We start from the raw sequence: 27,050 nt of genomic DNA on the forward strand, positions 1-27,050 counted from the left end.
TACAGAGAGGACGCCCGCCGCTCACTGCGCGGCTCTATTGTTAGTCCTCTAAAATTTACGGCTCTGTCGACATATTTAGTGCATTTTACTCCAGTTCAGCTCCGAAAGGGAGGGACTGTTTGTTTCTGTTTGTTTCTCCGAGAGGCTTCAAGAAGAGCCTCGGCGTTTGAAAGGTAAGGAGAATTTACTACGCCGTAACGTTAGCCCTAGCCAAATAATTTAAGTTAAGACATTAGCCTTCATATCTGTGCAACATTGAAGCCACAAACGTCCGCGGTAAATATTGTTTAAGCCAGTGAAGCTCATTCTCCGTGCATTTTTGGTGTCTCGTAACCGTCCTCTGAAAATTGACCAGAAATATTTGCTTTTAAGTCATACGCCCTCTTCGTAATGTCGAGCGGCCAGTTTGTGGTTGGATGTGATGATGGATGTTTAGCATCGCGCGGAACGGTTGGGCGGTGGTTTTAGCGTGCGTTTCCTCTCAAAAAGCGATGCATCCGTGCGCAGAGCGATACAAAACTCAGTTGGTACGGCCATGGTACAGCCAACACCATGCTGATTGTATCGGTTCAGTTTATCGACTGGTTTCGTCTTCATGCGTTTCCCAGCAGGCTGCCCCGGCTCAGACCTCTATTGTTCTGTGAGGCTGGAGCGGGCCTTGTGCTGGCAGGATACTTTAGCGTGTGTGGTTGTGTCCCAATAACAAATGTTATTGTTAAAGCTTGAGGTGAAGCTTGCAAAACCACCCCGAATCCTTTTAAAACACTGGTTCCCAGAGTGGGGTCCCGGGACCACCTAGGGGTCCTTGACAGGGTCCCCACCAACACCAGAAACAGTTTAATTTCAGTGGTTGAAATATTGCAAAAAAAAGTGGGAATTTGGATATAACTTGTATACTAGTCTACCATCAGTTTAGGTAGGTATACAGTTTATGCCAGTCTATGGATGTCATTGGCATGAAACAATTTAATTTAAGAACTCCTAAATCACTTGCCTACATCAATGAGATGGCCCTATTGATCTCATCCAGTCAAAGGATGAAACAATCAATGTTTTCCATTTTTCCTGGCGTCTTGGAGCCTAGCAGATCCGCATCACATGCATGTTATGACCAGAGGTCTTCTATCTTGAACAGATGTCTTTGTTTATGATTTGAATTCACATTAGTAAAGATTTCAGTATCATCATACATCATATTACATACAAAATTTTGAAGTGCTGTTACATGAGCTGCCTGCCTGCTCACCCAAGTCTGGAGATATCTGCTTTGTTTTGCTCGGCAAGATGACCGTGAAGCTCTGTTTTCGTATTTACACCTATACACATGGAGTGATCTCACTCTTAACTCGGCAGAGCGGTATGGGAAAGGAGGAAAGACGGAGAGCTCAGGAGCAGGAGATCCGATGGCTTCGTCTGCAGATCCCAGAGATGGGGGAATACTGTTTGTCATCCGTTTTGGCCTAAATCCACATTACATAATCGGTGCATTTTGGACTGGGGGTGGGGGTGGGGGGTGTGTGTGTGTGTGTGTGTGTGCAGTGACTCTCTCTCCTTGGCTTCAAAAGGGTATTTGACATGCAGTCGCTCACTGGGGAGTATGTCACCTTCTCTGAAAACCCCTCCTGCCACTGCTGTCGGGGTGTGTGAGTAGTTGCTGAGGAGGTTATCTCTGGCCGGGGTGTGAAACCACGTGTGAATGACATACACATGCACACACACGGTCTCTCTCTCTCTCACACACTCTCACTGAAGCTCCAAGGGCTCATTACCGGGTCACTTTGTTTTTATACTGCACAGCCGCTTCCCCTGTCCACACCTCCGTTTCCCTTTCCTCTTCCAAAGCCCGAAGCCCACCAGAGGAGGAGCTCAGAATAGTTTGCTTGATTCAGTGCTTCCTATAACCTTGACGAAGCTCAGGAGGGATCGGGTAAGATGGTTGGGAAGCGGAAACTGCAAACATTATTCAATGAATGTTGTCTTTTTAAAGGGCCTAAATGGATATCCGGGCAGCTCTGTTGGCTAGAGTATATATGCCATAAACTCACGGCCTATATCTTCCCCCTCTCTCTTTCCCATGTCAGTATCCACAGTAAAAACTGTCCAGTACCACATAAACTAAAATGATCTGCGTGTTTTATTAGGAGATGAGGGCATTGCTTTAAAATCAAGGTCTTATGAGACGCCATTGACCTCTCCTCCCTCAGTCTTGGAATGTAGATGGACTTCTGCCTGGTGAACTTCAAAGTGTCCTCGTTTTGTGAGTCGGGGAACGAGTGTGGCGCCTGCTGGAGTGGCTGCAGTTGTTGTTTATTTCGGGCATGACCGTCTGTAAAATGCAGGTGGTTGACACTGCAACATTTAGGACAGCATGACCGCCATGGGCTGCTTAAAATGGATGCCACGCACTGGGAAACATGTCAAGCCGCTTCACGCTCCCATCTGTGACTGAAAGATGTGCCTGTTCTGTGTCTTCACTGAAATACCTTCAATAGCTGGAATACCTTCTGCTCACTGACTTAAATGAAGGCTTTCGTTCGAGCGGTTGCCTCAAGGTATGTCAGGTTTTGGCAACCTTGGTCAGCCCGCCAAAGGTTGATTTTTATGTGGAATGCAAAGCTAAAAAATATAAAGCAGCTGTCGACCGTCTCTCTTCTAAGGTCCGCCCTGTTTATGAATGGTGAGTTATTGGCTTGGTGCTTCTAATGGCCGATAATGCTCCCCTATTTATTCTGCTTAGTGTTGGTCCATGTGCGTCAGTTCAACAGCTGCGAGAGGATGATTATGGATGTCCGGGTCAGGGGTTCAAATCCATTCTCCTCCATGATCCTGCATTGTGAGCCATGATGTATTTGACAATTACACACTCTGATCCTCACTGTGACTGCCCATTATCTGCCTTATCAACAAGCATTAAGTCACACCACATGGCTGAACACCATACCTTGGCTGTCGATGCAGAGATTTGATCTTTGTGTGTGTGTGTGTTTGAGCATGTGCAGTCCTTCAGTCTTTGATATTTTTATGGTCATTACGGAATGGATCTTATGGCTAAAATCCAACCAATTTGAGAGAGCAAAAATAGGCAGAGAGTCTATTAGAATAATAGGACAGAAGAAAGGACAGTGTCATGTTTATATGAATTGACTCGTCTCATGAACAGGCATAATGAATGAAGATATGGGGCTGTGTTCTACTGAGCAGAGGTGGTACTGAACTTAAATCTGTAATGGATATCATTTGTTTGTACCATGTGGACATGGACACTTTTCAGCCTCGACCCTGTCCCTTGTCTGAGAACTCACTTAAAATCAGGGCAACTGAATGGAAAGTACAACTCTACAACTACACCAGAGAGAATTTGCATCTGCTTGGAAGTTTGCTGCTTTTACAGCTTGCAACCAGCTTCAGTCTCAGCCCCACACCCATGGAAATTCAATCCCAACTTCTGCCTGCTCTACTACATCTGTTTAGGATGGCATTCGCACAGGGCTGAACCACGTTTCATCATTCACCCACTGGTTTTGCTGTGGCTCTCGTGTGTCCAAGTCTCCAGTTTGGCAGTGTTGCTTTTGGCTGTCCTCCTGTGGGCTGGTGGGACGGTGCGGTGCTGTAACTCTCGTCACTGTGGTTTGGAGGCTGGCACTCACCCACCCATTAGGATAAAGCGGTGGACACTAGCGCTGCATTTTAGGCAGTCAGTCTGTGTGTCTGGGTTTGTGAAGCTGGGCTCCGAGCACTGTAATTATTGAAAAAGTAATTCAGCACTTTCATAGTCTGTTCGTCAGCTTACTTTGGTAGAGCCTTGAATGCCATCCCAAAGATGTATTTTGCTATGCCTTGCCTATCGCACTAGCCCATTTTTGTTTTTCTGAACTTGCTCCCATTTGCGATGTCTGGCTGTCTCTACCGATACGGTGCAATATAATTTGATCTATGCAGCCATTGATCCAATGTTTTCTGAGGTGAATTGAATTGCACAGCGGCTGTAAGGGTGTGCGTTTGTTTGTGTTGGGCAGGCTGGGCATATCCTGTTATCATCCTTTGCTCTGCCTCTTTATGCCCATGAGTAAGTCAATCCCGTGTATGCAGTAATTGATCGTGTGTGTGTGTGTGTGTGTTTGTGTTTCTCACAGTTCAGGGGTGTGGCTGTGGGTTTGGCCGTCTGTCAGACAGGCGGGCGGGTGAGGTGTGGGATCAGTGTCCATCTGGCCTTAGCTCACCCTGCCCACTCAGAGGCACGGTAAACGATCCGGCCCTCGGGCTCCCCAGCATTATATTGACTATCTGCCGGCCTGTCTAGCTGGTTGGCTGGTTGCACTGGAGAGCAGCGGCCGACCGGTTTTAATATGGCAAAAGTGATGTCATATCTGGCCCCTCTCCAGCCACCCATCCTCTACAGAAACCCTCATTTTGATTCTTTGTTATTTTCAGCAACAGCATAAAACCAAAGAGTCCCATAAAGGACGTGACATGTGGAATAGAGGTGTTAGTGTATTTTTAAATTTCTGCACAATCTCTTTCACCCCTCCGTCTTTTTGGCCAGTATCCACTTTATAGCCTTTGCTTCATCCTTCCTTTCCCTTCTCTCACTGTCCTTCCTTCCACCCATTTACCACTCTCTCAACCCCACAACCTGTTTTCCTTTCTTTCCATCCTTCCACATCCTGTCTTTCCTCTTCTTATGTCCCTCCTCCCTGCCCATACTCATCCATTTGTCTTCCTCTTTCTGTTCCCATCTCTGCCCCTCTCCTTCCATTCCTCCATAGCTTCTGTCATCCATCCTTCCCTCCGCCTCTCCGCAGGCTATCCAGTGTCCCTGGTCAGTCTCTCAGTAGGGTGTTTTTGGGTGAAGTTACCAGTGCCAGCTGCTCCTCTGTCCCCTGGCTCCAGCTAATCCCCCCCTCTCGGCACCATGCCTGGGGGGGGGGGGGGGGGGGGGGGGGAGCTTGCATGGTGTGTAGTGCAGACAATAGGGCTTGTCTGCCCACCCTCCCCTTTATGGTACCCTAATGTTATACACACTTGAGATGATCACGGACCAATGCCCCCATTCAGTTGTAGTCCGAATTTTATTATTTTTTAGCCTTTTTCTTGTCTGATTACATCTGTTTACAAGCACAAACAAACACATACTCGCCCCTGCCCACATCATACCACCCTGCAGAGTCTATTGGCCCCACCGACAGCCTGTCCTGATGGCACCAGGCCCTGGCCCGGTGCTTGTTTGAAGCCCTGCCAGGTTTGGGACAGATTGTATCCCACTGCCTGCAGCGTTTCAGACCACTACCTTGCCAGTAGCCGCTAGTCCATCTCGTTTTGATTGCCATTCCCCTAAAGCCTAACTGGCTTAGTCCACTTAACTTGTAGCCTTACTTAGCACCTGCTCCTCATGGCCTTATTGAGCGGTTTAGCATCACTTAGCACATGCTCAGTGTCCCCTATGGAATTGATTAGAATTAGCTGCATGCTTAACGTCCAGTCCAGCCCACACCCATCCCCCCCAATGAATAGTTTTGCGTTGCTAAGCGCATCGTCTGTTGTCTTGTAGAATTGACAAGAGCATCTTTAACATCTTGTCAATCGTAAAACAATAATGACTTTCACAAACGCATTCAAAGTCTACGTGTCTAGTTGGATTTCCTGGTTACCAGTTGTTTTGGGTTTTCAGGCTGGACTCAAATGTTAAGGCCTGAGTCGAGCTCTAATGCAGGACCAGGAGTCTGATCTTTTTGTCAAGAATAAGGCGAAACGCTCGGATATCAGATCATCGCATCTGTGCAATGTCTCCCCTGGGAGAATTACTATTTGGCAATGCAGGGCTTCTCAACAAGTGGACACTAGGGAGAACGCAGCCAATCTGTTTGTGCACAACATAATCAGCAAAACAGCCAGTCTGCTCATTGAGGATTCGCATTCATCAGTGCAAATGCACGCTTGGGATAAAATATTGTGATGTGGGGCTAGTCAACACGTGCACACTTGGGAGGACAGGACGGCCTCGTTATTTGGACAGAGGAAGAGCAGCCAGCCAATCGGCAAGATCATTGAGGATTAGCATGGCTCTTTGTCTGTAGATAACGAGGTGCATGGAGTGCCGTTCTTCCATCTTGTGATTAATTCTCTGGGGAGGGGGTGGAGCCTCCGCACCCAACCACACCCGTCACACACACACACACCATAACCCCACCCCATTCCTGCATGAGGGACGCCATCAAAGGGGAAGAAGGAGGAAGTAGTGGTATGTAATGCTGGGGTTTTGGATGATGCATTTGCGTTCTTGGGTTGCATGAATGCATCATCCACTATACAGGATGTTGACAACAGAAGTCAGAAACGGATCATTAATGCTTGAGTGCTTCCTTTCCTCTGGCATAATGCACCCTGAATACATGACTCCCATGATACCTGGAGGAAAGCAGATGATCAGCCACACATCGATGTAGAACAAATTATTGTATTGCATCTGTCGCCTGAGATCTTTTTTTTTCCTTCCAGAATAGCATGAGGTTTAGTGACACGGCTCTTTTATCTCTTCTAGAGATAACTGGTTTCCCTGCCTTTTCCTGCCTTTTCTCCCTATTATATCCTGCTTATTGTAGCTGGTCTGTCTGCCAGTGGTTATTTCACTTATATTTCACTTTGTTACATTTTCATTGTTTTAGAACAGTTAGTGTGATGTCTTTGTGGATAGCCCCTAAAGTTTGCATTTACCAGCCTTGGGGATGTTCTTGTAACTTTATTCATCCATTATTGAAAGTGGACAGGCATTTTGAAAATAGAAAGCAAGCACATGGAGTCACCGTGGACGTAATATTGAGTTGAAACTCATACAAGGCTGTAAAAGTGACATATCACTTTTAATGCAGGTGCAAAGTTCAGTAAGCTCTCCTTTCCATTTGTGTTCTTATGTAATGATGAATAAAAATAGAGGTCAGTAAGTGATGTAAGTGAAGTATAGGCTAGTTCATGTGATGCTCTCAGAGGGTCCAGTGGCTGGCCCTCACCCAAAGCTGACTGGGAACTGGGAAAATACCTTGGGTTGTATTGGGAGGAACTGGTGCATATCATTACTTGGAGATTATTTGTGTGTCCACTGTGTTTTTGTTATTGTCAGACATCAGTGAGCGACTGTGAGAAAGAATGCTAACCTATCCTTGCTCCCTCCTCTCTCACTGTGTCCCGCAAGGAATGGGACTGTTTTGCTTTGTGTGTGTGTGTGTGTTGTCCTCTTGCCTGTTGGATAACCTGCTGAGGAATGCATCTAGTGATGAGAGGGTGTTGTGATGTAAACAGTCATCTCCAGTTTGGTCAACTTAGCCATGCCTCATCTGAGTGGTTTAATGGGTGGAACAGTTCCGAGCAAAAAGTAGTGGACAGTCCACTCTTGTTCATTGTTTTTATTCAAATCCAACCTTTTTTGTAACACATTTCACATACAAGAAAAATTTGCTTTGCTGGAAAAAATAGCAGTTAACCCTAAAAAAGAGACACGTTTTACAGCACGTGATTTTTCAGTGGTGAGATGCCAACATGTTTCTACAACACAATCAAAACCAAGCTGTGCCAGTGGAATGAATTTCCATTTGAACACACCATAGCTCTTCACAATGAGTGGGACACAGTCCAGACAGTCAATAAATCCAATAGTTGTGTTGCATGGACATTGATAATAGCTGACAAGCTACATCATCTTTCATTGAGATGATGTTTCAGTTTTTTCCACCCTGGTGCAAGCTGCCAAGCTCCCTGTTGTTGTGGCTTTTATTTCTGCACCATCACTTTTAGATCGGATTATATTGGATCACTTTGCCAGAGAGCTGGTCTCATATCATGTGCTGTGTTGTGTTTGTGTGTCAGAGCGAAAGAGATAGAAAGACTCTTCCTGTGCTGAGACTGAGGCAGCTATTCAGCGATGTGCCATATAGAGCCCTGTATTCACAAATACAAGGCTCATATGCACTCAGCTGAGGCTCTCCTGTCAGCATGCTGGGAGGTGTGTGTGTGTTCCAACAGGAGATTGAATTTCTCTTCTCTCTCTCTGCATGCTGTGTGTGTGTGTGTGTGTGTGCGTGCGCGCTGAACACTCTACTGGTGATGCAGCAGAAATGACAGCACTGCCTTGTATGGTCAGATGGAGCAACAGGCTTATACACACACACACACACATACACACACACACACACACCCTCTCACGTACCTACCTGCTTTCTTGTAAAGATTCTTAGAACACTACTTTGTTCTCAGATTCTTCATAGTTCAGTGAAAGTTGGTTCAGGAAGTTCCGAAAGTGTTTTTGAAGTGATTGTGCAGCTGGCAGTGATTGCCGTGTAACTAAGGAGTGTTCTGTATATAACTGTCTGTATACTGTGTACTGCACACTCAGTTTTGTGAGGAGGATGTTTGAATCCCTTCCAAAAAGGATTGGAATAAGGAAGACACAATAATAAATATAAGAAGTAAAGAATAATAAGAAAGACTTGGTTACGGTTAACCTTAACCATTGACTGTGTGTTGCCTGTGCCTTGTATCCAGTCTGTTGCTTTCAGATTGAAGTCTGAGCTCTAGGTTAGGAAAACCCCCTTCCTTTCCTTAACACCAATAAACCTCTTGTCTTCGTCTGCTCTCCATTTCGCTGCATACCCCAGCCACCCTCTTCCTCTAGCCTCCTCTCTTCATTCTCCCCTTTTAGCACAGCTCTCTATCCTTCTCTCAGTCGCACACACACACACACACTTGGGTCCACACTCACACTGAACGCAGCCTGTGTTTCTTCCTGTGTTCTACGTGCCTTGAGTGTGTATGCCTATCCCTCGGTCAGACGCCAGAGGGTAAGTTAATGAATGGACCGACAGAAGGGCTTCATATCTCATCGGTACACATCTGTCACACGACAGCCTGCTAGCGCTGCCTACTGTAGCACACAGTGTGAAAAACAGGCTTGGTCAGGGTCAGCAGGGCCAGCTTTACTAGGCCTGTTGTGTAAAATGGCAAGCTAATGGTGCTGGAAAGAATCAAGAGATGAATCAAGTGCGGCTGTGGAGTTGAAAGAATGCAGGAAGTGGCGGGCTGCTGGATGCCAGTCTTGACTTTTTTTTGTGTGTGTGAATTCGCACACTTTCATGTCACGCTCGCATGCATCCTACACATTCATAGGTCACTCACTCAGTCTCTCTCTCACACACTGCCTCATCTGATGCATGTGCATGCAATACTCAAATTCACAGGCTTCCCTCTGACCCTTTCACTCACTACTCATTCACACATGCACATAAACACACACACACTCACTCACTCACTCACACACTGCCAGCTGTCAGTGTGCAGCCCTGAGGAGTCGGAGGAAGGCAGCAGAGCTGGAATGTGGATGGGTTGGATCTCTCAGATACTGCTGCTGCTCTGGGCGTTCATTCCTTTGCGTTCATCAGCTTACAGCAGATGCAGCATTGACTTGAACCTTACAGTAGAAACTCATCTAACCCAACAACAGGCAACTGCAGTGGCTGCATCCAAGCACATGCAAATAAACAAAATCTGGTCTTGGAATAGCTAAAATATATTCCTGATTTGTCCTCATCAGCCTATGCTGGTAGTGCGAATGTATAGATTATTCTTGTGTAGTGTCTCTGCTAGCAGCATTTATAATGGCTTATAGAGGCAGCGTTTCAACAGTAGTCCAGGCTAAATCTACAGATGACATTAAGCCAGCATCAGTATCAACACACACACACACACGCCATCCCGTCCACCTCTGCCCCCCCCCTCCCCAGCCTGCACAATGCATTCCAAACCCCTGCTATGCTCTCAACACCGCTAAATCCCTCTCTGCTTGTATTAGACACAGTATTAAAAGTGACCCATTTTGTCATGCACCGCTTCTAATGTGTAGAAGGAGAGAGAGAGAGAGGGATACGGGAACGAGGGATGGGGCACGACAGATGTAATTAAACTGCCTAACGAGAGAGAGCAGGAATAAGAGTTGTGACGCAGTAAGCTATATTTCTTCATCAGAAGAAATGGAATGTAAATACCAGTGAGGCCAGTGAGTTCCTTCTCCGTCTAGACACAGACTCCCCCTAACAAGCTTACAAAGTGACGGCTGCATTTGTAAACACACTATTCTCCCGCTCTAGCTAAGCTATACCCTGCTGCAGTGTTCTGAGCCCACAGGCCCTCGTCTTCAACCAGCCTCCGCATTAGCATACTTGCAACACATTGTAATTGTCGCCAGGGGTATTCAGCTAATTGTAATATTAGCCGCGCGGCGCTGACTAGAAAGAGGCATGCTGCGTCCTGAATATGGTATTAAGTCTTCCTTGAACTACGATTTTGTTATGCAAATGTGGATTGAGGGAATGGCAGACAGACAATGGAGGTTTTCTCATTTCATCAAAATGCATGAGGCCATTCATCTTGACCAGGCAGACACAGATGTTTAGGGCATTGCCTCACATTCACTGGAGGTATGATTTTTTTTGTGAACATAAATGCCATGTGGGCTTGTATTGGTTCAGCCACCGCTATAAAATCTGGAGATCTGACTTCACTTCACACAGTGTGTGCTATGAGTCAACAGCTTGAAGAGTTCCAAATTGGGCAAAGTAGCGTGTGCGACCATATTTTCTGAAGGATAAGAAAACGAGCATCTGTGCTTCGCAGTCCAGCTCTTTTCCTCTTGCCGTGCGCTCTCACTGTAATTAAGTAAAACATTACTCATGTGTGGATGGTATATTAATAGTGATCCATTCACTTCCCCTCTGCGCTGTGTCTGACATACTGTCAGCTGGTTGGCGATGATGCCCAGAAGGGGGTCATCTCATGAGGAGTGTGATTCATGCTGCTCTCCGCTAAGCCCCCAGCATTAGTAGCCCGACTGGCAGAGCTGTGCCATCCACTTCACAGTGCCACTCAAACTCTGTTCCCCATCTCACTGCTCTTTCTGTTTGGAGCAGTTTCCCTCTCTGAATAAATTGGGTGGGGCGCATCGTCTAGGAGAGCTACCATCTTGCCTAAAAGAGTAACTATGTGTCACATGGTCTAAATACCTTCTGCACCGGCCAGTCTCCACCCACCTAGATTAAAATCGGGGGGTACTGAGGAGCCATCTCGCCAACTAGTTTCGTGGGCGCGTTTTCTGCCTGGCTGTCATTCATCAGGTGATGTTGCTAAAAGCTGACTAGCTAATTCTTAGTCTAGTGGTGTTTAAAAGAATGACACATTTTATACTGGGTATTTCAAATGGAGATCATGGCCAAATGGTTCCCAATTTTCTAATGGCTTTAAGACCATCCCATCCATATAAATAGATTGATGCTAATGGATTTGATTTGTGTAACACTGTCCCAAGGGCTCTGAACATTAGCTAATTGATCCTGATTTAAGGCATGGTATTTTAGAAGAGACAATCCAAACATTATGTTGTTAGCAAGGTTGTGCTCCCCTTTCCGGCCTCTACTCTTCTTCGCTGTATGTTCTCTGTATGGGCTAGAGATTTGTAACCAGAGATCAGAGGAGAAGGAAAGAGAGAAATACTGCAGGAGGCAAGAGAAAGATGAGGGAAAAGTTTTCCCTGATTGAACCAAAGGGCAGGACTCAATTATTCAGTGTGAGAAATTAGGAAGTTTCAGCGACTCTGTGTGTATGGGTGTGTAGGTGTTGGAAGTTCTTGTATGTTCGGAGGTGTTAAACTGTGTATTCAACTGTTATCGGGAACAAACTGGCCAAACAAGTTATTCCAGAATTGGCAACAAGTGGTCCGTTTGTTAATTTGCCTTTCAACTGATTAAGCCTTACATGTGGCTGAGCTAGCTCCCGGTACGCTGTGGCCACACAATGACTCCATATAGAGGTTTTCCCCTGTAAACCGTAATATGAGAGTAGGAAAGTACCAAAAGTTTAGGGAGCTGGGAGAAAAGCAAACAGTGCTGTGGTAGGCCTACCTCAAATGTTAATGTGTAACTAGTGAGGCCTCACCAAGGTGACTGGCCTCTGCACAAGCCTGAGTGTAGATTCCCAAAAGCAATCCTAAAATGAATGTTGCCATGCATTTGAGCTCAGCTTTGTTATCATTATCAAAATTGGTCCATATCTGTGTTTATTAATGGCATCCTCCTCAGGAAGAGATGTAAATCTAGGAGTAGGAGTTGAATACGGATGCACATTCTTCGAGTAAACACCTTTATCACCATTAAGACAAAACTAGTCCTAGATTCTTCATCTTCTCCATGTGGCTTGATAAATCCAGACCATGGCCCCATGTCTGTGGAAAGATTTGCTCAGTGGAAGTTGACATTTTTCTACGACGTTTTAAGTTATCTGGCTTCTGAGCTAGAATGTCATGCATCGTCTACAGCTAAGACCTTTCTGTCTTGTCTGTGCTGTGCCCAAAGAGCAGAATCTGCTCACTTTCTGATTCACTTTCATATTTTGTGCATTCTTATCACTCTTGCCTTTATTTCTAGTAAGTTTAAACTATCTTTCTTGCTTCTTTCTTATTTCATGTCTTCTGTTTCTCCCACTCCTACAGATCTTGCCTCTTTTCCTTTCTCTCATTTTTACTTTACTTTTATTTTGTTCCATCACTTTCTACCACACTCATTAGGTCTTTGCTTTTTTTTCTACCCACCTCCCTTTTTTTCCTTTATTCCCTCTCCATCCAAAGCCTGTTTGCCGGGCCACACAAAGCCTCTGCTGGCCAGACCATCTGTGTAGCAGTTTACTGGAAGTAGACCTTATAGGATCGGAAGGAGGGGGGATGTAACCAAGGAGTAGAGAGGAACAAGTGGCTATAGGGAAAAACAAAGGAGTAATCGTGAGGGGGGGGGGGGGTGAAAGAAGCTGTGGGTGCAAGCGTAGAGGGGCAAATGAAGGGGGGATGGGGGGTGAAGCTATAATGGACAGGAGAAGGACGCTTCTCCAATGTGAGGACTAGAGAAGAGAAACTTGACTGAGGTTAATGAGTTCAAGACCTATATATGACTCTACTCACTTAACCCCCCTTCTTTCTCTCCAGTCCTTCGCCCCAACCTCTCATAGTCTTCATTAGTTTCAGAGTTGTCAATTAAGGTTTAGTAATCATGGGACGTCATCATGCTTACCATCCTCATCTGCACAACAGGGAGCAACAATGGCTAACAAATGGGCCATTTGGTGCTGGTTTTCCACCTCCTCCCCTCCTCTTCCTCTGTGGGCTGTGTGTCATGTCAGGAGATTGTGAAGCCTCTCTTGGCTTTCAGCGCTCCAGACCGCAGCTTTCTCCCTTTCAATCTCTAGACGCTGGAAGCCATTTGGAGCACAGTCACGATACACATTCACCGTGTCATCAGTTTTTGTATTCCCGCACCATAAAATGTGCAGTTGAAAAAACATTCACCAGTGTACCTCTGTTGTGGCGTTTTACTATTCAGCTCCTCATTAGTTTGTTTGCTGTGGTGCCTCGGGCATCCTGTTGGTCTTGTTATCGTAGCTCTGTTCTAGATGGGTGGACTAGTCACTGTCGAGGAGGAGGACTTTGGTTTAGGAGATTTGTTGGCGTCTCCCACTGCTCTCTTCCTGTTTTTTGGATTCCCCCAAATTCCTTGGAGGCCCCTCACCATAAATGGTGTTTCCTTTGGCTGACAGTGACATGTTTGTCATATAACTTCTCTAAGTATAGCATAACTTTAAATTCTTCAGTTAAGAATAGGTGTGCAATAATTCAATTTCCCAGTTAAGTGTATTAGTCCACATAGAGGTTAGACATTAATTCCTGATTTGTTCTTTTACAGGACATTGAAGTGTGAGAGCAACCAGACTGGTGTGTTGTCTGAGTGGGAACCTCTGGATCTGGTTAGCAACAGCGCCAACGCCGGCATCCACACCTTAGGAGGGGATGAAACCGGATGGGGTTACCATGGAAACCATGGAACCCACTGAAGCTGCAGCCGGAGCAGAGCCCTCCTTATCCCAGGGAGCGGCCACGCAGGACGAAATAACAGAACAAGCCCCGTCCGCATCACAACCCGAGGAAGCTGCAAGCACCGCAGCGCCCCCTGCTGCTCAGGAGGCCAGTGACAAGCCAGCACCAGCAGCAGAAGACTCCAAAGCCAAGCCAAAAGCCGCTGCGGCTAAAGTAAAGCCTACAGCCAAGACCGCAGCAGCTTCTGGTTCCAATTCACGGCCAGGCTCTGCCCCGAACCGCACGATGAATGGGGTCAAACCCTCAAACAACGTCCCGGCAAAGACGGCTACAGTCAAGAAAACAACAACCACAACAGGAGCATCAGCCAGCGGGGCAGTACCTAAAAGGCCAGTGGGTGTAGCATTGGCTTCTTCCACAGTCAGGACCCAAACTAAGGTGCCTGACAAGAAGCCTATTGGACCTGCCAGGACTACCTCTGCTGCTGCTGCCACGGTAACCAACGGTACCAAACCAACAGCAGCGAATAGTACCCCTAAGAAGAGGCCAGCAGCCGGGCCCGTTAATGGAGCCAGACCCAAAACCACAGGTGAGTCTAAATGGGATAGTTCATCTCCTACCTGAATTAAATAATAGTACAGTACAACTCACATGCTTAAGTCATGCAGAGTGTTTGAATAACCTTATCTTAAATCTTAATTTTTTTTTTTTTTTTATCTTTGAGGTTGTTCAAGAATCAGTTAAACTAAAGTATGCGTTTTCAAATATTGAATAAACCTGTGTGGTTTACTCAGAGATTGTGAGTACTCTTCCTCTCCCACTGCCATGCAGTCACATTTTCTCGCTCTTTTTCCATTTCTCTAGTTCCTGCCAGCAGACTGGCTGCATCCACTGCCTCAAAATCCAGCACTTCCACCACAGCCAAAGCTGATAGGACAGCCGTTTCCAAGACTACCAGGTATGCCAACCTATCATAACAGCAGGCCACAGGCCATGCAAAGTGATTTACAAGCCCTGATGACATTGTGACCTTGGAGCCATCAAACGCATGCATTTGAATGAAGTTGATATCTGGTTGGGAAACCCCCTCAGCCATATTTATTGACAATAGAGCCCTTTACTCTCTCTCCCCCTCTCTCTCTCTCTCTGTCATACACAATATATCATTCCCCCCTCTGAGATCTGCAGCTAACTCACACAACAGGCATCCTCCTTACCAACTGGATGAGGGGATGACTTTGTTTATGTTGGTGCCCTGAAAGGGAACGGCGGAGAACAACGTCCATTGTGGCGTTTGGGCCGTTATTGGGTCGGGTTTCGCTTCAAGAGTGTGAGTCATGCTAGCAGAAATAACCTGAGACAGAGGGCCTTAACAGACCCAGTGATACTGAAGAACTACGGCTTTGTCCCATAAAGACCCCCCTGGCCCAGGCTCAGACACCAGCCCCCCCAGGGCCGAGAGCTATTGACTTGGATCATAATCCTTCTCATACTGGGCTGGTGGTTTGGATAGGGAGTGCTCCAGTTGGACTAACCTCGTCCCAAAAGGCAGTTTTTGGCACTTTTCTGCCCTCTCAAATGATCATTTTGGCTGCTCCACAATTTGACCCGGTCATTTACTACCATTCCCCACTAGAAACCTTGTGATAATATAGGCCTGTTACTTGAAAGTCACGCATTTCAACCGTCTAAAACAGCTGTAGGTATTGACTTTAATAATTTTTTGTCTAACATTTGTTTTATTTCAACTTTCATTTCAAATTGTCAAGGGAAGAGATGGAAACAAGTTATTCACCAAGATTCAAAGAAATGGCAACAAAAGATTTTCCTAGAATCTTATTAAAATGAAGAATTTTTTTTTTTTGTTTTGTTTTTTTTTAACTTGATTGGTATAGTAGTCCATATCAGAAGTGTAAAGGAAGTTTAGAGTCAGATCCATAATAAGCCAATCCCACATCTGTCCACAGGATGTACTGTTCTGCACTGAGAGGCCTGATTAGATTCAGTCTCCACTTCTCTTCCTTCTTAATGCTCTCTTATTAAATAAAGGAAATGGCCGTCTGACGCAGCACAGGATGATGACGTTCTTTCTTGGCCGTAAACGAATGCCCCCACCCGCAATACACACCTATTTGTGTGCACACACACCCGTTTATATACCTCACCCCTTTGATTTTTATTAGAGAAATGCATACACACTTCAATTTGCATACGGCTAACCTCCTATTTCACACACAGATGATACAGAGTATGTCGCAGTGTTTCGACAGCTCTCTCTGTGTTGGATTTGCCTAGAGTGGCCATCATCTCTATTTTCATGTAGTATTTAACATCGCGGTACCATGTGGACTTTGGGGGGGGGAAGCTGCTTTTTTATTTCCTGCGTCATGTGTTTGTGTGCGTGCATGGCATGGACAAGCTCATCCTCTGAATTATGCAGATGAGGCATTTCAAGTGTAGGAGTCCGATTACAGTAGCACAACATCCTTAAGTGATTGAATTTGTTCCCTTGGACACGACATCAGGCACTCGCTGTTCTGCTTGAGACAGAGAGAAGCAGATAGACAGACAATAGGAGAACAGCAGCAGGTGTCTGCCCTTGTGGAAAATGTGTGAGTGTGTTGCATTTCGTGCCACCTGTGCGCACCGGCCAAGTCGGTGGTGTGTGTTGAATCCTCTTTAACGACAGAAGCAGTGGTGCGCATTGCAATGCACCGTGTGTGTGTGTGTGTGTGTGTGTGTGTGTGTGTGTGTGTGTGTGTGTGTGTGTGTGTGTGTGTGTGTGTGTGTGTGTGTGTGTGTGTGTGTGTGTGTTCATGCTGGCTCCTTGGCAGAGCCAGGCGGTGACACCAGCAGACCTTCTCTCAGCTGGAGTGGTGACTTGCTGTTCTCCTATTAGTCATGACTATCTGAGCAGGACAGGAAGATGCTCCTATAGAATCACATAACCTTACATCAGTGCAGGAATTAAATGATATAATTTTGCACGTGTTGTACTCCCAGCCCTACTACTCTGTAGCAGCGCTTTTATCACTGAGACTACGGCAGTCACTGTTGGACAAAACTGTCACACAGGAATTTTTTCAAATTTTTCACTTAAATGATCTCTTTGTTAATTAATTTCCAGGTAGACCTTTTAGTTAAAAATCATAGACAAACAGGCTTAGCTAATAATACCACTGTTGCTATGGTAGCTCGCCCCGGCCTATGACCACCGGAAAGAACAGCCTCTCTCATGAAGTATTAATGTTGATTGCCCGAAGGGGAGGAATGAAAGCATATTGGATTAGATTTTTTACCAGAGCCCCGTTCGTAAAGGGCAAGTGAGATTTGGAGATCGCATGGCACTGTGAGCTCCTCAAAACATGTGGCTTACCTATTGGTGTTCAGGGAAGGCGAGAGGCCGTGATTAGGTTTGATAGAGAAGAGGGAGAGGATGGTGAGTGGAGAGTGTTGGTGCAGAACCCTGTTATTGTACCCAGCAATGTGGCAGCGCTGTTTCAGCTGTGTTACTGATGTATTTTAGGGTTTGTAAGCTACCTGGCCTTAAGTGGTAGGTAACCGGAACACATGCATGTGATGTGTACACACACATACAGTTTGTCAATCTTTCCCCTAAAGCCTCTCATTATCTCTAATGGCTGGATGATAGATCACCACCTACCAACTGATCAAGTGACAGCCGGATGGCTCTGTCCCGGTGGTCGTTGACGGAGCCTTGGTGACGGGCGGGCGGGCGGGGGCGGGGGGGGTCGTAATGTTGTAAAATCTGGCGCCCACCTCGTTCTCCTCTCCTCCGATGAGAGGCTTGTGTCCTTGTACTGTCTGGGCAATCTGTCTTTGTCCACCCCTCCCCCCTCTCAATCTCCCTTCTTTCTGTCGTCTGTGCATGTACAGTACCGGGCGTGTGGCCAGCACCCCCTTGAGCCCTCCTCCAGCCTAACCTCCATCCATCCATCCAACCATCATATCATCCTTTTTCATCTATCATTTTGTTGCACCCCGAGACTCTAAAATTTAGAGTGTGTGAGATGAGGTAGACATCGATTATGGGGCCATATTGCACACCAATCAGTGAGGTGATTTGTCAAAAAAGTCACCATTGGGAGTGGAAGCTTTACGAGTGGATTGTACTTTTCAATCTCAGTCGGTACAAAATTATCCTGACCCTCCCGAATCTGAATGGGCTGTAAAGGAGACGGGATGGAGATGACACCCAAGTGTCACTGGCCTAGTGCTTATTCCCAAGTGCTATCCCTGGTTGTCAAAAATCACAATCCCTTCACAGTGAAGTAAGTTAATATACTTTTCAACATACCCCGTCCAGCCTTCACAGGCTACAAGAATTGACAGTGACTTTGCACAATGCAATTTCTTCTCACTGTTCTGTCTCATCCTCTCTCTCCATTTCCTCCTGTGTCGTCCCTTTGGGGATGAAACTATGTCAATTCTCCCCGCCAATCTTGGCAGGGAGTAGGATTACTGTCCAAACAGAAACAGCCCATGGCATCTATCACTGTGACAGTAGGTACCCAGGGCCTCATAAGAGCCAACGCTGTCTGCCGAGCTGTTGCTAGGCTCCGACACTTCATCTAAACCCCGCACTGAGCTGATTCAGGCCTCCGATCTTTTTTTTTTTTTTTTTTTTTTTTGTCAAGGAGCTAACTGTAGGCCAACACAAGCCCCAGGAATGTGTGCTGCTTTCTGGAAGGAGGAGTAAAGCAGCTGGTTTTGGACAGCCTACAAGCCAAACAATGTATTGTCAGGGTGCTCCACTTCCATTAGTTGTCTCAGAGGGGGCCCTTGAGCTGATGAGGGGGGAAAAAAGGCGAGAACAGAGAATGCGTGTGTACTATGTGTGTACTTACATTGCATTTGTGTGTAAGATGAGCTTCCTCCAACAGGGATAAAGTGTACCTCCAGGCCAAGCCTCTCTGTCTTCTCTTTGGCTTGATTAAAACTGAATATTTAATCTACAACAGGGTATGCCAAGGGAGTCTAGCTTCCCAGCTGTGTTTCAGAGGGAACAAGAAGAGGGAGGGATGCGGGGATATGGATGGATGGATGGATGGAGTGGGTGTCGCTTGGCTGAAACTCCCCTGGTTCATGGTTACACTTTCAGTTTTGGCCAAACAGATGTTGCAGCTGCTTAGTATGTTAATATCATAGCAGTGGTGTTTGGAGCTTTAGTAAACATTGGTCAAAACTGTACTGGACTGTATTTGAGTTTGCAACAAAGAAAGCCCATAAAATGTATCAGTGACTCGTCCCTCTGCTGACCTTTGCCCTTAGGAAGACCTGTCGTTAGGTCGTTAAAATCCCATAAATGGCCATGTAGAGCCTCACATCGTCCCTTTGGGGTGTGTTTTGTATTGATTCAAACCCTCTGTTGGCAGTAAATGTAATCCATACTAATACAGCAACAACAGAACCACCAGCAGCCACCCAGGAGTAGTGTGTGCAGTCCAGGCATTACTGCGGCTATCCACTCCTCCCTGTGCCTTCCCTCTGGATCAAACCATTATGAGTTATGACTCATCATCAAACGATGGAAGGAGGGGTTGGGGTTGTATGAGGTTATTGTGTCTGTGACCTCCCCTTGCCCTCTCGATTCCTTCCCCTCTCTGCATCTTTATTCCTCCCTCTCGCTCTCCATTTTGTCCTTCAGTCTCACTCGCTCTCCCCTTAGAGCAGGACATTCCCTCAATTTTTTTCCCCCCGCTTGCCTCCTGCTATAATTGAGTGGTCCTGTCAATTCACATTCCCCCATACACTGCAGGATCAGAGATATGAAAACCGCCTCAGTTAATTAACCTCTGTTATCTGCTCTATCCTCCCTCTCTCCCCCTCATTCCATAGTATTGTTTTCCTTCCCTCCATCTGTCACTCCTACTCAATTTTCATTGTGTCCAACCTCAGAAGTTCAGACCTGTGCCTTTTTCCCTGTCCCCGTGTCTCATTGTGTTCTTGGATATTAACCATTTTTCATCCAGCGCCGATTTCGTCTGTGTCCAGTTGTTAGGCTGCGCTTCAAGTTGCAACCAAAACTCTGCTTCTTGGTCTAATAGCAGCCAATTACAATGATGTTTCAGTGCCTTGAGTCCATGTCTGTCCAGTGATTGTTTGATCTTGGGAAACAAATGGCCATTGTAATGTTTAATCGTTGTGGGAGAGGCATCTGTGTGCGGGCATGCTATTCCACTACAAGCCCTCCAACTCTCCATCTGTCATTGTCAATTCATGTCTGCATCGTCTGCCTCAGTAGCAGAGCGAGCACAGGAAGACATAATGGAGATTGCACTAATTGACGTTGGGGTCACAGTTCCATAAGGCAGTTAAATGGTTTGATTATGTAGATCATTTTGTTGTGAGAGGGAGAAAGAGAATTTATTTTTGTGGAAAAAATCATATACAAATCATCTACAGTACTGAGGGCTTGTATTGTTCTTGGGTTCCTGGGTTCAAGTGTAGAAATGAGGGTCAGCATTGCCTGCAGCTGACAACTTGATCATTTAACTCACTGACTTTGTTTGTGGGTTAGCCAATGTAGCAGGGCATTGTGGCAAAGACTACGTCAAACTCTTCAAGCCTGATGAAGCAAGTGTACTATGGAGATTTCACAGACCAATATAGCACAATATAACATAGCACATTAATATCCATAGATTTGTATGTAGGTTACTGCTTTTAAAGGCTAATTACTCAGCAGGGCCCATGAATGCCAGGGTGTTATGTAGGTTAATATGGTACACATTTTTTCAGTCACATTTTGTACTTGACCTAAAGATCAGATTTAATCCTACAACCGATTGTTGATCCATGACAGCACTTCTTGGCTGCTGGTACATGGGCACCTTTTAAGACACTTCATCTGGGCTCTGATGTCCTACACTTAGAGGCCTGATGAGGGGGTAAAGAGTAAATCCAGATTATTATATTTGGAGTAAAGTGATTGGAAAGACAAGGGGTGCTAACGTGACATTATAGGTCCTGAGATGCCAGACTCAAGCCTGTAATGTTGAGGTTATAGTAGATGTTATAGGCCTCTGTCCACTGAGTGCCCCTGCTAAGGACAGATGTAATGTTGGGAACCTATGATTCATACGTGCAGATTTAATTATTTTGCAGATTCACCCATACAACCACTTCTTTGCTGCTTGTCCAGTAGGAGAGCCGAAGTGACGAAAAGAGAGAAGTGTTGGAAACGGATTCTTAGCTAGGTCAAGCTGTGGTTGGAGTGATTGAACGGATTAGCGCAGTGTCTCACATAAGAACCCCTCTAGACTGAGGAGTGGACTAGGGGTTTAATAGAGGATCGATCTTAGCCTATCTTTGCTATCATCCTCCCCCACCTGCTGTATCTGTGCTCAGTCACCATCCCCCTCTCTTTAAGTCTGATAACTACCACTCTTTCCCTCGCCTCTTCTCCACCCCTTCTCTTCTCTCCTTCCTCCGCCTTCTCTTTCCTTTCATCTGCCTTTAGCAATGCTTGATTCCTGATTCCTCCCTCATTTCTCCCTATCACTCTTTTCCCGTCTTGCACTCCTCGCCGTTCTTTGCCTCCTCAATTCTCATCTCCACTACCTCTCCCTTGCCTCCTTTCTGCCCTATCATTCCTCTTTCCCTTGGTCCCACCCCTCCTGTCTTCTCCCCTCCCCTCCCATCACTCTTTCCCTCTTTCCTCTCTCAATCATTGCTCCTTTCAGCCTCCCTTCCCCCCTTGATGGGGATTAGAGAATGACTAAGAGATGCATTATAGTGGGACAAGAGATAGATGAGGCTTTGTTAATGGGTTCCTGCTGTAGTTGTTCAAATTGCTTTTGTGGTCTACATTAGGAGAGGTTATGTATTCATGCTTGGATATGCATGTAGCTGAGGAGCATCAAGTTTTCTCAGTCAGGTCTTTTGTAAAGTAGAGGAAGTCATTGTATGGGTCATGAGCCACAAAAATAAAGCTGTTTTTTTTGTTGTTGTTGCTGTTATTGAAATGTTTTTTCTTTATTGTTTTGAATGTGTCACTAAAGCATTATTGTTCTTCCTCCAGGCCTGCCACGGGTCCCTCTACATCTCGATCTGCATCCACCACATCCAGGCCCACTGCTGCTGGTGCTGGGACCACCACAGCTACAAGCAAGCCCTCCACCACTGCAACTGCCAAAGCTGCTGCCTCCAGAGTCACCACTGTGCCCTCTGCTGGCAGGACCACAGCAGCACAGCCTCCCAAAAATACTGCTGCTGCTAAGAAAGGTAGAGGAGACTGGTGGATTGTCTAAACACATCTGATGGTATCAATTAGTCCGTTTAGAATAGTTAGCCTAATAAAGTAGCATGAAGGGGTCAATTTCAGTTCGAGCAGTATCTCTGAGATGTTTTTTGGATTAGGTGAACTGATGTTATTTTTGTCTTTGCTACAGATGTCAGCAGACCAGCTTCTGCCACAGTGGCTAAGAAGCCTACAACAGCTACAACATCTGCTGCTACCAAAAAAGCAGAACCCTCAAAACCCACAGCCACCTTAAAACCAGACTCTAAACAGCCTGTTCCCACAAAGGAAGCAGATCCCAAGGCATCACGGCCCAAAACACAAGAGCCCATGAAACCTACTCCGACAAAGAAAGCTGCACCACCCACTGCACGGCTCCCTGCTCTTAGCAAACTGCCCCTGGGCCGGACCCGGCCTGCCTCGCCAGCCAACAAACCTGCGGCCGGCAGCACCCATCAAGCAAAACGGGCCACCAAACCCACCCAGGCTGTCCCGCCTTTCACTGCCACCAAGAAGACAGGGGTTTCGAATTCTTCCACAGCTGCAGTAGCACAGAGTGCTGCTGCTGTCACAGCGGCGGCTGGCACGGCAGCAGTCGCTACAGCAGCAGTCGTCGTTGCTGAGCCGACAGAGGTGCCAGCAGAAACGCAAGCAGAAGCTGTGGTGGCTTTACCAGAGGGATCAACCCTCGCTGTTTCAGCCCCAGAACAAGCCCCCTCCCCAGCCTTGGCCCAGGACACTCCAGCAGAGGTGGTACTTGAAGAGGCTGCCCAGGACAATTCTGCTACTCCTTCCCCTCCACAAAGCCCTGTCAGGACAGCCATCCCTCCAACATCTCCACCCCCGGACCTGGTAGAAAGCACTGCTGCTTCACTAACAGCTCAGGAGCAGATCTCTGTCCCAGTCGAGGCTGCCCTCCCACCAATGGTCTCCCCTCCAGAGTTATCAGAGGAGCCTGTTCTCCTGATACCAGACCAAACTGCCTCCGCATCTAAAGCCCCTCCAACAGCTGAAATTGCCACGCCTCAGGTGGTTTCTCCCTCCAATCTCAACGAGGAGGAGGATGAAGGCAGTCAGCAGGTTTCTGTGTCAGAAATGAGTGGGACGACCCAGCCCACCGAGGAGTCTCGTCCTGGGTCGGCTGGCCTTGTGGGCGGGTCTGCTTGGAGGGCGGGCGGGGCCCTGTTCTCTGAGCTGGACTCTGAGGAGGTTAGCGGCAGCCAGCAGGGGGCGTCAGAGCTGAGTGCCCCTGGTGTCCTGGAGGGCACAGAGAGCATGGACGATCTGGGAGACGCCAGTCTCAAAGGAGCCATCGACATGGAAGGAGCCTCCGCAGGTTCACCTGACTTTGAGAAGGTTCCTGACATACCAGTCAATGATTTTGAGGAGGATGAAGACGATGAAGACGACGACGATGATCGGGTGTGTGACATGGACGTGGGCTCAGAGCGGGCGGACGACCTGCAGAGGCCCAGGCACGACAATGAGGTGGATGACGAGGAGGACGACGAAGATGTGGAGATGGCCAGTGAGGGGGTGACGGAGAGTGGGCTGGAAAGCTACGGGAACGCAGATGAAGATGACTTTGCTGAGGATGAAAGGTTGGACAACCTGAACCGGGTTGCCCAGCCGCCCCCTCCCCCTCCTCTGCTGCCCTCTGCCCCAGCCGCTCAGTGGGACCAACCCAACCCCTTCGCTGATCCCTGGGAACAGCCTCTTCAGCCCCTCCAGCCACAGCAGCCCTTTGAGCATGTCGCCCAGCCCATGCAGGCAGCCGCAGTAGTCCCAGCTAGCCCTTCCACAGACCCCTGGCAAGCAGACTCAGAGACCCCTACCCAGTCCCCGGCCCAAGCTTGGCTAGAACTCGGCTCTGCTCCCTTTGTCCCCCAAAACCAAGACCTTTCCCATCAATCCTCATTCCAGAATAAGCCACAAAAACCAGAGGCTTACATGGACCAATCCAGCCTGGTCCCTATGCAGACGTTGGCCCCAGCTTCCCTCTCTGCCCCGGGAATGTCCCTGTCCAGCACCCTGAGCAGCGAGACCAGCACACCTGAGGAGCTCTGCGACAACAACCGAGAGGGGATGCTCCAGCTCCAAACCCAGGCTGCACAAGCCCCGGTTCTCTCTCTGCAGCCCGACCCAGAGGACCAGGACCTGGGCATCCACTTGGAGACAGGGGACAGGGAGGGAGAGGAGGAGGCTGAGGCGGAGACCCTGCCTGCTGATGAGGTCCTGGGAGGCCCCGCAACTGCCCCCACCTCCAACCCCTCCTCATCCTCAACAACGGAGGATGAGGCCAGCGACATGGAGGGAGAAGCTCAGTTGGACGATCCTTTGGACGGCCAAGTGGTCAATGTCATAGCCTTTGACAGCCAGCATCTAGCCCAGCGCTGCCTGTCTGCCGTGGAAGAAGGGGAGGAGGAGGTAGATGGCGGCGTCGGAGAAGACACCACCCCACCTTCGGCTAACTCGGCGGCCTCTTACGGCTTTGACACCATGACCACAGCCTCAAACTCCAATGCCCAGTCCACAGGCGAGAGCTGCACCAAGAGCCCCGGCATCTTCTCCCTGGAGGAGCTGCCCGAGGAGGCCAAGGAGCCCTGCCTCTTCCAGGAGCCTCCGACCCAGCAATGTCCAGCAGAGCAGCACTACATGCAATGTGGGAAGCAGGAAGCGGAGGCGGCTGAGGATGCGGGGGTGGAAGCGTCAGGGTCGGACGAAGCCCTGGATCGTTCTTTGTCAGGTCAGACCTCTCTGCAGCAACCAGAGGATGACTCCGAAGACCCCCAGCCTCCCTACTACTCCGCTATCTGTGAAAAGACTGAGAACTCTTTCGCAGGTAACGTATAGTTCCTCATCTCCCTCACAGCCCAAGTAATGTCCCCCTACCTCCCTCTGGCCCCATCCCAGCCCCCCCCCGCCCCCCAATAAAATCTCGCTGTTGTATTTCTTGTCGTCGGTGTTTGTCCTGAAATCTCTGGGGTGGATGTAATCAAAGTTAAACTAAAAATCAGAGAGCAAAAAGAAACAGAAGAAATGAAATAAAAAAGAAGACAGCAGTGCCACTTCCGTCGATATAACATTTCCATTATGAGTATATGGCTTAAACTCCTGTATGTGCAATAGCTACTACTATTTACTCTTACAATGTGTGCGTGTCTGTGTTTTTGGTTTCTGTTTTAATTAACACTGCATTATCCGGTCACCCTGAACTGGCATGGATTTGACTTGTCTGTTTACAATGCAGCTCTTAAAGGAGAAAAGAGAAAATTAACCATAACAAAAGAAATGTGGAATGAACTGTTTAACAATTTTCCATGTGTATTTATCCAATACTTTTTACTGAACAATGCTGAAAATGAGTTTTGATTGTATTTTCATTTTTGACTTTGCTCCCCTACCGTAACATACAGGCATCTTTACCCTTCCTTACCCCCCCATCACTCCTCATCTCTTCTTGCACTTTAAAGTTAGACTGTCCCACTCTTTCTCTTATGTTTGTCCATCTTTTGGAGTAATGAACCTTAAAGCTTTAAATAAAGATTAGATTTTTACCATGAAGTGCTCTCTTCCCGGACAGTTTTATTGACATGGGGACTGGGGAGTGGAGTGTGTGGCAAATGTAAGGTCTTTTCTCTGTGTGCAAGGCAAACCATCAGACACCACTGCCATTCATTTCAAGGGGTCTTTCTCAAACATTTTGCCAGCAGCTCTACACACCTCAATATAATACAGACACTAGCTACATAGCCTACAATTTAACCCATCATGTGCCATACACTCACTCACACACAAACTGATACAACAGTTGTGGCTTTTCCTTCCAAAACTGGGCATAAGAAAAGCTGTCGAACTCATTTACTCATCAGCTCCCCCAGATCCTTCGCCGCTCTGTACCCAACCCCAGCAAACTCACTGGAAACCACAGAACTAGAGTGATTCCAATACCATGAGTTGACCCCCACCCTCTCATCCACGGATCGAACTTCAGCGTCTCAAGCAACAAAGAAGTTTGACATCTCATCGTCCAGTCTCAAGAAGGACACCACCACTCTCACTCTACTGCTATTTTTTCTTTTCCCTCCAGTTCACTTTGGGTGTATTGCCTTTTTAGCTCTTCTCCGCTGCCTTGTGTTTTTTTTTTTTTTGAGCATTTCTGCTGCACTGTTTTACAGCACTGTCTTAATGTCAGCATAGCTTATGCATGTCACTGTGGCAAAATGACTTGACTTGCATCTCATTGGTTTGGTCTGCACTGTTCATGGTCAGTGCAATAGCTTGGCTCTAGGACTTTATGTGCTTCGGCTTTATAGCTCTCAACTATTTTAGTCTTCATTTAGTCTTGTGTAAGTTAATGGATTCTGACAATTTTATTAACTGTAAATGCCAAGGAGTGACTTGCCATTTGAGTCAGAATGATGGCCAGCCTTATTCTTTCTAAAGCCAAGCTATTGTTTTAGTTCACTTGTGATGCTGTGTGTTTGTGAATGCATGGAGAAAGCTCTTGTCTTGCATGTCTCACTGGTTGACTAACTATAAACTCCATTCACGGGTGATGACTGTTTTAATCGCAGAATTAAGCTTTTCTTTGATTGGTTGTTCATGTCACACTATAGTTGATAGTGATTGCATATACAGGAAGTTGGCCGCTTCTTTGCATACAAAAAACCTTTATTCACTGGGTCTCTTTTTAAAAGGGTTACAGGTAATAAGATCACATTAAGGATGCATAGTTGCTCTCTGCTCAGATTTCCCAGCCCCTGCCACTGCCACCGCCCCCAATCACCTCTCCTCACCCGGTCACTGTCACCATTTTCCGGTGTTCACTTTATACAAGAATTTTCTGCCTCCACCCCTCTTACTTGACTGTAACTGTCACTGCTGCACAGC

The 27,050-nt window shown here is 47.1% G+C and overlaps 1 protein-coding gene across 1 annotated transcript; it reads left to right on the forward strand.

Moving 5' to 3' along the window:
• prr36a (proline rich 36a) lies at positions 1–25,721 on the forward strand. Its single transcript, XM_071922555.2, has 5 exons — positions 1–173; positions 13,764–14,483; positions 14,759–14,852; positions 21,939–22,141; positions 22,309–25,721. Exons 2-5 carry the CDS (start codon positions 13,868–13,870, stop codon positions 25,008–25,010), a joined length of 3,615 nt encoding a protein of 1,204 aa, XP_071778656.2. The 5' UTR covers positions 1–173; positions 13,764–13,867; the 3' UTR covers positions 25,011–25,721.
• Positions 25,722–27,050: the final 1,329 nt, after the last annotated feature.

This window comes from Centroberyx gerrardi, chromosome 3, assembly GCF_048128805.1.
Source record: "Centroberyx gerrardi isolate f3 chromosome 3, fCenGer3.hap1.cur.20231027, whole genome shotgun sequence".
Lineage (NCBI taxonomy): Eukaryota > Metazoa > Chordata > Actinopteri > Beryciformes > Berycidae > Centroberyx > Centroberyx gerrardi.